General features: G+C 47.2%; 4 protein-coding genes across 5 annotated transcripts; 3 read left to right on the top strand and 1 right to left on the bottom strand.

The window, feature by feature from the left end:
• The first annotated feature begins 1,022 nt into the window (after positions 1 to 1,022).
• LOC108122383 (ketohexokinase) lies at positions 1,023 to 2,477 on the top strand. The gene has a single exon (XM_017236953.3). The coding sequence runs from the start codon at positions 1,376 to 1,378 to the stop codon at positions 2,318 to 2,320; it is 945 nt and encodes a 314-aa protein (XP_017092442.2). The 5' UTR covers positions 1,023 to 1,375; the 3' UTR covers positions 2,321 to 2,477.
• Positions 2,478 to 2,518: 41 nt separating this feature from the next.
• gig (TSC complex subunit tuberin) lies at positions 2,519 to 12,034 on the bottom strand. Of its 2 annotated transcripts, XM_070280545.1 has the most exons (16): positions 11,822 to 12,034; positions 11,628 to 11,758; positions 11,318 to 11,569; positions 11,131 to 11,267; positions 10,893 to 11,067; positions 7,695 to 7,901; positions 6,735 to 7,637; positions 6,068 to 6,674; positions 5,816 to 6,015; positions 5,498 to 5,754; positions 4,111 to 5,443; positions 3,409 to 4,029; positions 3,203 to 3,346; positions 2,961 to 3,131; positions 2,804 to 2,899; positions 2,519 to 2,739 (listed from the first exon to the last, which is right to left on the bottom strand). In XM_070280545.1, exons 1-16 carry the CDS (start codon positions 11,874 to 11,876, stop codon positions 2,623 to 2,625), a joined length of 5,406 nt encoding a protein of 1,801 aa, XP_070136646.1. In that variant the 5' UTR covers positions 11,877 to 12,034; the 3' UTR covers positions 2,519 to 2,622. The 2 variants fall into 2 exon arrangements, with proteins under 2 accessions (XP_070136646.1, XP_017092437.2); XM_017236948.3 differs by having other exon boundaries at positions 3,409 to 5,443.
• LOC108122381 (ketohexokinase) lies at positions 7,900 to 9,159 on the top strand. The gene has a single exon (XM_017236951.3). It carries the CDS (start codon positions 7,999 to 8,001, stop codon positions 9,118 to 9,120), a length of 1,122 nt encoding a protein of 373 aa, XP_017092440.2. The 5' UTR covers positions 7,900 to 7,998; the 3' UTR covers positions 9,121 to 9,159.
• obst-J (obstructor-J) lies at positions 9,454 to 10,803 on the top strand. The gene is made up of 2 exons (XM_017236952.3): positions 9,454 to 9,651; positions 9,722 to 10,803. The coding sequence occupies exons 1-2, from the start codon at positions 9,501 to 9,503 to the stop codon at positions 10,747 to 10,749; spliced, it is 1,179 nt and encodes a 392-aa protein (XP_017092441.2). The 5' UTR covers positions 9,454 to 9,500; the 3' UTR covers positions 10,750 to 10,803.
• Positions 12,035 to 12,105: the final 71 nt, after the last annotated feature.

The following is a 12,105-nucleotide window of genomic DNA, read 5'->3' as shown; positions in this document are numbered from 1 at the left end:
TATAGTATTTAGCCATTAAGTCTCAGTAATAAAGGGTTCTATAATCGTGAAACTTTCAACTTTAGATTAGAGATTCAAAAAATATTTAATATGGATAGAGCTATTCCTTCTTTATAACTGTTCAACATGGCGTATGGGTAATGTGTTTCATGGTAGACATTTTGCATCCTTCATTTTGTATATATTATAAAGTATTTATAAAAGAGGACAACTTTGATGTATCCATTTTTTTGCACAGAATATTTTAGCAATAAAATGTTCAATCAATCTGTAGCGACTGACTAGACAACTAGGCAGCGTCACCTGACATCAATCCTGCCTCCTGGTTGACAGCTCTCCGCCATATCCTGTTCCAAACTCACTGTTGTGGTCGACATAGCTGCCACATGCGTCTGCCTTTTGCTTCACGGCCTGGATGTGTCTAGTCATGGCATTTTCTAGTCATGGAATTCGTTCATTTCTGCGTATTCATGTGGTACGTTGCTGTACGTTTAAAACACAATCGGAATGTTGCTGTCTATGACTAAAATATGCTTAACAAATTAGTCTAATTTGTACAAGACGGGATGTCTTGGAAAGGGAATTCTGATTTTTTTTGTGGGCTAGATACGAGCAATGGAATTTATATGCTTTGGGTTTTAAACGATTACAGTTTTGAACCTTTAAAGCTTCAGCTTTTCGTTATTACAGTTTTAATTAATGGTTATTATTTCATTAAATGATATGGATGACAATTTGCATAAAGAGGCAATGTCACTGTGGGGAAGGATATTTCTATAGCAATTGTTGAACATACCACCTATTAAGTTTAATAGATTCCGATAGGAAAACGATTGTAATTGAATTACTGATGTATTGTTCCATTATTTTAAGTTCAATAAAGCTTGAGGTTTTTTAATATTATATTTTTGATTACAACAATTTGAAATATTTTTTAGTATTTAATCAGGGTTTTTAAGTTATACCTGTACATGGTAGCAACCGATAATTCTAACTATTCTATCTAATCGGTCACACTGCCGTTGAGAGAAAACCTTGGAGCTCGATCGTATAGTGGGGTCTGATATTGGGCTCTCATTTATAGCATTGCCTCTCAGTTTTAAAGATAAGAAACGTAAAAACAAAAACAGCTGTAGGGCCATAAAAACAAGTGTCTTAAATCGATTTTATGATTAGATTGAGATTAAAAAAAAAACTAGAACACGAATGGAGAAACTATAAACTCACACGTTTAACTATAATAATTAAAAACCCAATCCAATAATTTATGTTAATTTATTCAGAGTGTTCAATTGCTGCATGTAAACTGCTTTTGACGATAATTAACTTATTTTTTTAAATGTAATTTTAAAAAATTAAAAATTCAACCAGTATAATGAGCCAGGGGAAATCTATTCTTTGTGTGGGAAACACTGTGATCGATTTTGTGACTATATCTCAAAGCTATCCCAAAGAGGACACCGATCGTCGCTGCCTGGATGGATTCTGGCAGCGAGGAGGAAATGCCTCCAATGTGTGCACGGTTTTAAGGGCTCTCGGGTCTAAAGTGGACTTTTTTGGAATGTTGAGCAAGTCGGTGGCATTTCGGGCATTGATAGAGGACCTTCGGAAAAGAGAAATCGGCACGAACCACTGCCCAGAAACAGAAAAAGATCCTCCCTTCTCTTCAATAATTCTAGCCCAGGACTCTGGCACTCGTACCATAATACACTGCAACAAAAACTACCCAGAGCCCACTTTTGAGGACTTTAGCAAAATCGATCTCTCCCAGTACGGGTGGGTGCACTTTGAAGCCCGCAATCCGAAGGAGGTTTCCAAAATGATCCAGAGCATACGGGAACACAACAAGAAAACCAGTCAGAAGATCACCATATCCCTGGATTTCGAGACGAGATACGACCAGAACCTAGAACTATGTCAGCCCTGCGATATTGTGGTCTTCTCCAAGGAGTTGGCTGCCCAGAAGGGGTGGGAATCCGCTCGGGAAACGGTGGAAGGACTCGCTGCCGATATTTCCGGAAATGGTGAGAAGCCCGTGATCATATGCCCCTGGGGAAGTCAGGGAGCGGTGTGCCTGGATGCCACTGGGGACTTTCACAATATAGCAGCCTATAAGCCCGAAAAGATAGTGGACACACTGGGTGCTGGAGACACCTTTATGGCAGGACTCATCTACGCCTCGTTTGTGGACCAACGGTGTCTTACGGATGCCATGGATTTTGCCAACTGGGTGGCTGGCCACAAAATCTCCGATTATGGGTATGATCATATTACAAAAATTATTGAAACTTCAAGCAGAAAACTTCCGACGAATTTATAAGAAAAGCAATATTAGAATAATAAAAAAACCTCCATGTAATCCTTCAAAAACTCTGGAGCATAAGAAGATTTTGGAAATAAACAGCGCTTATGTATTCTTACAAATTTTATAAACTTGTCAAATTCATTATGAATATATTATAATTATTTCGTGATTATTTGATGGGCAGATACTTTGATTTATTGTTGGTCTGCTGGGGTAATATCCAAGTCGGAAATCAAGAGTTCATGGCAGGATGAGTCTTTAGGCCCTCGGCTTTCTTGAGGTGCCCTTCTTCCTATCTAGGAGCCACACGTTGGTGTCTATGTAAACTTCATAAAGTCCCCTCTGAGGTCATCCTTATCCGATGCGTTTGGCATTGGCATTATGCCACTCGAAACACTGCCGGTTTGTTGCTGACTATTTAACCCTTCAATGAGCTGGAAATATTTAAGAAATATTGTTTAATAAAGTATATAGGCTTTCGAAAAATTGAGTCATCACCTTCTCTCTTAGACGCTTTAATTTGCGCAGCCTCTCCAGCCAATTCGATGCATATGGGTGCTTTTTCTGCACACTTGTGTATACTAGGGAAGCGAGCTGCAATACATAATTTAAATATTAAATAAAAATGAATAATTAAACTATAATTTATGTGTACATTAGCATGAAGAGCCATTTGACGGGCCAGCAGAGGAGCACTGCGGTCGGAAACAATCCTAGGTTCTGGATGGCATACGAATTTCGAAATCTCCGAACGAGCCTTCACATAAACCCTATTGGAGTTTAGCTCCAGTGGCTCCACAATCACACAAGCGTAGTTAAACTGGCCCTGTAATAAAAAACAAACCAAGAATTAGTTAGAATTAGCTTTTTTTTTAAACAAAAGCCTTGATAACCTACGGATATTGTATTCAGATTGTACTCCTCGCCGCTCTCGTTGTAGATAATCTTCACAAAATCATTGCCAATGTAGCTCTTCTTCACATTGCAATTAGGATCATCTTGCAGGTTGGTGGGCATCAGGGTAGCCACATGGAAGGTAACCTTTAAAAGGAAATGAAAGGGTTTTAAAGGAAATAGTTATCCAAGTCTTAGCCCCTACAAACCTGCAGAATTTCATCCTTCCAAATGTAAGCAAACTTTCCATCTGCTCCATTCCTGTCCAGCATTATGAAAAGGTTGTTCTGCTCCGCTTCCTTCAGGCTAATCAGGGTGCCTATGTTGCGCAGGAACTCTACATACCGAGAACTTCCGTGGCTGTTTCGCAGAATCTCGACTTCGTTGTTGCACTGCCCTTGGCCCACATATAGTACGCCGATCTTGTGCGTCTCGAATGGAGGAACCAAGTCGATCAGATTCACAGCACTAGCATTCTCCGGGCCGACCTTCAGCGGTTCATCTGTCACTCCCAACTGTCCGGTTGAGTACAGCTGCAGGAACACAAAGCTGGGATTCATGCAGAGCTTGGTGTTGCTGGGACGCTTGGCTTGGCCGAAGTTACGGAAGGTGCTGGCCGGTGGAGGTCGTGAGTTTCCGTTGTTTACCTCCCGGACTACTGAAATGGTTTTCGAACGCCCTCGCATCATGTCTCCGTTGCCATTATTCCCGTTGTCGTAGTCCGAGGTGATCACACCGACATTGGAGCCATTACCGCCAACGGTGGACGAAATGCCCAGAGGACCAGGATGCGGGACAGAAGTGCCACTGAAGCTGGTGACCCGCATGGGCTGCTGGCCGGGCGAGAGCGGAGGTTTACCAAGCTTCAGGTTCGACCCGCTAGCTTGGAGAGCGATTTTGGTGCCGCTTACCTGACTGCTGACATCATCCGCCGAATGCTGCTTTGGGGGCAGAGTGGCAGTCTCCGGTTGCAGGGCTTGTCCAGCAGCCTGGGCTGGCGGCGTGGATCCAGCTATCTCCTCCGGAATGGCCTCACAGCTCACGCGCATGTCCTTGGTGCTGTACTGAACATTTTTCTTCTTCAGGGTGAGCTGGGATTGCGGCTCATCGGCGACGGCTTTGGCAATCTCCTGTGACAGGGGGGCCGGTTTGTTGGAAAGGAACGCCTGCCTCCAACTGGAGCTCATCTCCGGACTGGAGTTCACGCGCCGCACAGGATTCCTGGCACGGCTCTGAGAATCCTCAAATGCCAAGGAATCATCGTCTGCCTCGCCATCGCTCACGCTGCCACACAGAGCCGCCTCTTTACCACGTTTACCCGCCGCTGAAACTCTAGGAATGGGAATGGCAGCTGCTCCTCCGCTGGTGGATGGATTTCCGTTGCCGTTTCCACCGCCGTTGCCATTCCCAACAGAGTGAATCTCCTCTTGGCGCTGCAGGGCTCTGGCCTTAGCCACCATCCGACTGCGAATGGCACTGGCCTGGGGTGCTGTCACAGGATTAGACTCCGGCTCGGGCTCAGGATCAGCCAGAGGCGTTGGAGGAACTTGCATGGCGTTGTCCGGTCCAAAGACACCTCCATGGGCAGTGGGCAAAAACAATGAAACCACATTATTGAAAGGCAGATCCTGACCGAAGCAGTCAATGGTGATGGGATTTTGGATGCGGGTCAGCCACGAAATGTTACCAGTGGGCCGACGGATGAGGATTTCCGCCCATCCGGTACACGCACGAACGCAAACAGGTTGCTGGACCACGGATCCCGACGAGGGGCTCATGCTGACCGAAGACTGCGACAGGGAGTTGCCCAGCAGCGAGGTGTTGCTCCCCGTATGCGGTCCATCGCCCATGCCGCTTCCCAATGCTTCTGGATTTGATCCCCGACGCGACAGTGCATCCAGGGAAGCGGTGGAACTATTGGAGATCTGTCTATGCGGATGACCGCCGGATGACGAGGAGGAGGTAAGCTCCGTACTGCCCGCAGACTCGTTGCCACTACTGTGCTGCAGGCTCACCTTGGTGTAGCGTCGTTCACGCTCCGGGGAGAGTGGCGGAGCAGCATCGCTGAGGCTCTTTGAATTCAGGCTGATGCTAGGCGCCTTACCCAATTGGGCACAGCGCTCGCACAGACCGCTACGCGTCGGAGCCGACGGACAGCCGGAGGTGGTGATGGTCACGAGGTTGTGGCCCACTAACCATGTCTGCGAAACACCATCCTTTAGTAGGAACTCGGCGGCAGGAAGACTGTAATGCGGAAGTATAAGTTTCTAAAATTTAAAAATAAAAGGGTTCACTTACCGCTTGGGCATTGATGGACACGGGGAGTAGGTATGCCTGGCCAGAAAGTCGAAGCATGTCTCCGCCAATTCGTGGTGGAAGGTACGCAGGACATTATTCATCTGCGGTCGCATTTCCAGATCGTTGCGAGCGGTGGCGTTGTTTCGACTGCCTCGTTCTGTAAGACTGGTGCTCCTCTTCCGGTTCGACGAATCCTCGTTATGCGAATTCAGATTCACAATGTCGCTGGATAACATCTTGGCATTCGATTGCATGGACTGTAATCAAAAATTGATTTGAGAAATTTCAAGCATCCAGACAACAATGGAAGTTACTTACATTTTTGATATAACTCACGCAATTCCTGCGCAGCTCCAGCTTACACTTGAGAAACCATCCGGCGATAACATGGTGGGCCAGTGACACCGTATAATGATCATAGCGATGGGGTTTCGTGTACGGCAGCGAAATGGCGAAGACGTACATGTTGTGCATGGAGGTGAAGTTCGTAAATAGATGTTTGGACAGATGAATAAGAACTACAAAGAGGGTTTATTATATAGAGTACTATAAGAGATCCTCTGTTCTTACGAGAAAGAAACTCCAGAACCGGAATGGCCAACGCATTCGTGTCGGACATCTTGCTCATTTGCAGGAGCACATCCGGCAGCTTGCGCATTAGGGCCTCCGGCATTTCCAGAATCAGAATTGTCATGGTATTGATACAGACTCCGGCTATTCCGGCCAGGACCCGTGAGTTAAGGGCCGCAATAATGCTGTTATGCTGCGGTGGCTGCAGGCATTCGTGGTAGATGACCAGCGAGGCGATCGCGGGCAGGACAAGGGAGTGAAACTCGTCGGTGGGTCGCTTGAACTTGTTGTTGCTAACGGAGCTGATCTTGAAGAGGGCACTGGCCAACTCCTCAATGTCGTTTCCCTGGACCAGCGCCTTGTTTTGCAGCACCTTTGGCAGTTCCTTGATGACCAGTTGGAACACCTGAAAGTCAGACTCCTGTTCCAGGCAGCGCACAATTAGCTTGAACACCCGGCGAATGGATATCGCCGTGGAATGAGGCTGCGGCAGCAGAGGTGAGTCGATGCCCAAGTGATGACTAAACTTGACCACCTCGTTGCTGCCCTCTGGATAGCCAATGTGGAAGGAGCCGTTGGCGCGTGCCTTCAACACCCAGGTGAAAATCTGAAATGGATAACATATTCAACAACCATTTCGGCAGTTTGTGGGTTAAAGGTTTCTCACTTTGAAGCGCACAACGCTGGTCTGTTCGAAGATCTTTGGTCGGACGTAGTGCAGCTCCAGGTGGTCCATAAGAATGTAGAATATCTTGAGGGCGTGCGTCGCGGGCAATCGATGCAATTTGATGGCAAAGACCTGGACTAGACCATCGACGGCGGCAATGATGTCTGCAATCTCCGATTCAGTGTTGATGACACCAACGGCCACATCCGGCAGACTGGCGTTTTCGTGGCGCGTGTGCTCGAAGGGTCGGTTGATGATCGCCTCCAAAATGTCTAGCAGATCCATACACCACTTCGTGTCGCAGTGATGGGCAAAGTTGGAGAGAGCCCGGGCCACTGCCACGCGCACTTGGACATTCGGCTCTTGATGAATCTGCGAGAGGTGGGCCAGAACCACTCTGCTGAGGATCTCCTCTTCGTAGCAGGCTCGGTTCTGGTCCATGATCCGAACCAGTGCCTCGATCGTCTTAATGCGCACATTCACATTCGACATGCGGTAGTATCGGCGGACGAACAAGGCCAGCACCTGGAGCCACTCCGGCCGCGTGGCCGTCACCCTGCGAGATCGATACTCAATGAGCGCCAGAACCGAAGCCTCCGGCCTCCGATCCGCCACCCGATCGATAAGATCATAGATGCGCTCCACGTTGCCCAGAATCTGAGAGGGATCCTGCTGCAGCAACTTCTCAATGCAGTCGATGTTCTCGTGGAAGTTGATCTGCAGGTGGTGCAGGCGATCCTTGTTAACATTCGATGATTCGTAGTACTCTATATTGCCAATAATGGCCGACATTATGTCGCAGATTCTGTCCCAAATGATCTCCGACAGCTGTCGCTTGTTAATCACCATCCGGGCGCTAAGGATCACCTCAAACGTCACGATCACTTGGCGACTGTCCAGAGCCTATGAAAATTACATCATTTTATAAATAAATCCATCGTTTCAATCGATGTAGCTCACCCGCAAAAATGCAGTCAGCACATTCGTTGCATAGGTCATTGGCGAGACCTGAAAGATAATGCTCGATCCAAAAATGTTCATGTTGAGATGAAATACAGCCCCGCGCAGCAGATGGGCGTCATCGTAGAGAGAGCGGTCGTTGAGGATGCTGCACATAAGCTTCATGGAATGGTAGCCTAGCTGGGTGCCCAGTAGGTTTTTCATTATCTGGAAGATTGTAGAACATACTGATAAGTACTTATTTAAAAACTTTAGGAAATACTCAAAATTCAGAGCCAAAAAAAATTGTAATAATTTCAAAAAAATGAAGAAACAAATAGTGAAGGAGTTCATCACCGTAAAAAAAGTTAGGTATTTGCCACCGGAACCTGAGGAGCCTCCACCACCACCACCACCGCCCAAAAGGTGGTGCCTTGCCGTTGGATCCTGCTCGCTGGACATGATCACGATTGTGAACGACCGGCTCGTGCCTGGCCAAGTAGCACGCACCACGGACGGGTCCTGGCGGCGGGGCGGACCAGCTGCCAATATTTGCACGGTTTGGCGACGACTGGGCATGGAGTGCGAGTTCCTGGGCGTCCTCAGCCGGATGGGCGCGTTTGAGAGCCTACGTCACAGTTTCCAGTCGGATAACATTGAAATCTCGAACTGTCCCATGACCAATCACCATCCTCCGCATAGGAGCATCGTTGTGCAAAGGAACACCGACTTTCGCACTGTCCTGGAGTTTGCCGACAGACGCCAGGAGCTAACCTACCAGCAGTTTGTGGGTGCGGTGGATTACCAAAAGTACTTGTGGATCCACTTTGAGATGCGCCTGCCCGACCAGATTAGGAAGATGATTTTGGCTGTGCGCGACTTCAACGAACGTTGCCCCGAATCGAAGATCACAATCTCCACCGATGTGGATAACATGAATCCAGACACCATGCTCGCCGCCAGCATGGCGGACTACGTTTTCATTCGGAAGGCCGTCATGCACAAGTATGCCTACGTGAACGGTCGGGAAACCGTCTGCGCCGCCAGGGAAAAGATGGTATTTGAAAGGAAAAAGTATGAGAAGTCCCTTCCGCCTAAGAATCCCTATGTGCTGCCCGACGAACTCACGGAGGACGAACTTTGTCAGCCTGCAGAGTCCAATCAACCCATTATCACATACAACAACTTTCAGGATGGAGCCAGCTGCCTGCTAAAAGATGACACCTTCCTTAAGGTCGCTGCCCAGACTCCGGCCAAAATGGTGGACGTGAACGGGAACAGTGACACCTTTGCTGCATCCGTGATTTATGCTCTGCTGATGGTGAAGATGTCCATACGAGATGCTCTGGAATATGGCGCCCGAGCATCGGCGCTCAAGGTAACCGCTGAGGGATTCGACATAATGCGATGCATGCCCAAGGATCTCGTCAAGTGCTACTATGCTTAAGCTATATATGTTGCTTTTCTTCTCTAGAATTAATAAATAATTAAGCAAAAATTAACTATTACTTTAACCTAAACTAGTCTTATACCACATGTATCTCCAATAAAGAAAAGAAAGTTGAGATAACAATGTCTATCAACCTTGGCCTAAGGTCACTTATTGGGAAGTGTGTCACCGGCCCTGTTACTATTTTGGTAACCTCTCAGAGGCCTTGGAATCTGGAAAAACACCACCTAGACGATGATCAGATCTGGCGGGGTAATCAACCCCCAGAGGAGCATGTCCAACGATAAGGGGCCCTGAAGTCACCGGAACCCGATAAATTCTCCGTAAAGTATAGACTCAGATACAGGCTGGAAATTCTCATTAGTATTAATAAACAAATGTTGGTGCAATCTTCGGCAGCGATTGCCGAATCAGATAATGAGCTGATAAATCCCCGCCTACAGGAAGACATAAAAAGCGAAGTATCTCCCAGTCAGCACCGCATTCGACGGATTCTAAGCGTAAAACCACCTCCAGCGAAAATGGAGAGTAAGTAATCGTCACCTTTGGATAAATTCTTGAAAGTGGAGTTCAAGTCATAAATTCTTTAATTTTTCAGAACAATTTCTAATAGTGTATGTGCTATGGAGCATCTCAGCATCGGCGATAGCCGATTCGGATATTACGGCTCTGTGCAAGATTGCGAAACCTTGGACATTCGTACCCAACAAACAGCACTGTCAAAAATTCTACCTTTGCACTGGGGCGGAGGAGGAACCCTTCCAGGAGTATAGTTGCCCGACAGGCCAGTACTTTAACGATCAACTCAAGATCTGTGTACGAGGAGCTTGCTCCACTGAGAGCGTAGAGTGCGAGATTGAAAACAGCGTAGTCCGAAAACGGGATGACTGCTCAAAGTATTTGACATGCATGGAAGGAGGTGCCCATGCCGTATCCAGCTGTCCGTCTGGAACGTACTTCGATCCCGGCAGGAGAGCGTGCCTGCCTGTGGCCGTTAATGCGGCCCACCAGTGTAGCTGCGTTCTCCCGGAAAACGCCACTTTGTCCAATCCTAACGATTGCGAGACCTATTTCCGGTGCCAGTCTGGAGAGGCTGTTCTGGTTCAGTGCCCACCTGGAGAATATTTTGCAGTGAGCGCCAACACCTGCCTTCCGGATCTCACTGGCATTTGTCTTGAGAAGCCAACTCTGCCACCTGGCTTATCGCAACAGGCCCAGGCTTTGGATGAGTGTGTCCGCACCGGAAGTCGACTGGCGCCGCATAGCCGCAACTGTCAGAGGTACTTTATTTGCACTCGGAAAAAGGTCCTGGAAATGCGTTGCCCCAGGGGCCAGTACTTCGATGTAGTGCACAAATACTGTAGCCTAGATTCGAGAAATGAATGCCAGGGATTGGAAGCTGAGAAGGAACTACTGCAGGTGCCGAACAGCAAAGCACAAAAGGAGGTCCAGAAGGTGAAGCAAAAGCCAAAGCCAAAGGAGACCCAGAAGCAGGTGGAAACAAAAGAACCACAAGCGGATGCTCCTCAGATGGAAATTTCTGCCAAGCAACCTTTACCAGAGCAAGAGGCCGTGAGCAGCTACGACAAGTTCTCTTCCAAGTTTATAACATTTCTCAGAGGTTAACCTAAAGCATATCATTAATGTTTCTTAATTACTAAAAATAAATATTTAATCGAACATTTTGAAAATATTCAACTTTCAAATTGGAAATTATATCCAGGACTTTCATTTAGATTAAAAGTCCTTACATTATTAGTTACACCCACCTTGAATGATGATGGGCAGTATGGTGGATAATTCACAGTCCGGCACAACGTGGATATGCACTGCGGCAGCGGCTCACTCGGAAAGATGGTGTATCCGATGACCATCTCGAGGATTGTCAGGCACTGAAGGCCGATCTCGTCGACGGTGACAGTGATGCTCAGCTCGCAGGCATTCCTTTCGAAAAAACCGAAATCTTGAATAACTCAAGTTCTAATCTGCAAGCAAATAGTCACCCACTGCACGATTCCCACGAGTATATCCTTGTCCAGATGGGCGGCGTTAAACTTGATCAGATTGACCAATATGTCAAGATAGGGGCTGAGCAGATTTGCCTCCTTAATAGCTGGGATCCAGAGAAGCATGAACTTGCCAATCTGAAAAAACGCGGTTATTTAAACCCAAAAATAGTTTAAAAAGAATAAACCTTCTCTTCGAAATTGGTAATGTCCTTCCCGTTGTCCGTAAGGGTGTCTAGAAGCTCGAGCAAGTGACGTAGGTCCTCCCGAGCCTCGTGATTCTGGATTACCAAGAAGAACTTCTCCCGCATCAGGGTTAGATTCTTGTACTGGGTGTGGATGAGTCGCTTGTAGAAGCTCAGGGCGGTCTGGCGCGTCTCGGCAGGCTTGTTGGGCACAATGAGATCGTTCGTGAGATTCCACAGGGTTGTGATGGAGGTCTGTCAAAAAAAATTAGAAAATAAGATGATTCCTACTGGCCAATCTTTAAAGACGCACCTCATCGAAGTTGAATTTGTGCAGATGCATGTCGCCCAGCTCTTTGAGCATTCTGCATCTCTGAGCCACCGGTTGCTCCGGCCGCAGCTCCCGTTCGAAGTCCGTAGGCAGGCTCCGCTCTCCCACGTAACCTGCAACGAATAAGGAATTCCATCAGTGGAGACCAATTGGATTATTTTGGGTTCCTTTGTTACCAGCCGGCATCGTCTTCAGGAACAGCTTAAACTTGGACTTGTCCTTGGAGCTCATGGTAGTTCGTTGTCTGGGGCGGTGGTCAGAAAGGTTTTTCGAAGATCGTGGAACCAGTAATCCCTTTCTTAGATCCTAATAACAATATAATCACATCACACAGAACAGATTTTACCCATTGCCCATGTCTGAAAACAGTAATGCCAGACAGTCTGAAATTCCGAGACTTGGCAGCCCTAGCCGAAGCCTTTAAAAACATTAGAATCTGATGGAATTATATTTGGAATGG

Source organism: Drosophila bipectinata, chromosome 3L, assembly GCF_030179905.1.
Source record: "Drosophila bipectinata strain 14024-0381.07 chromosome 3L, DbipHiC1v2, whole genome shotgun sequence".
Lineage (NCBI taxonomy): Eukaryota > Metazoa > Arthropoda > Insecta > Diptera > Drosophilidae > Drosophila > Drosophila bipectinata.
The sequence above is the reverse complement of the archived record's forward strand: the minus strand, read 5'-3'. Positions and strand labels throughout refer to the sequence as shown.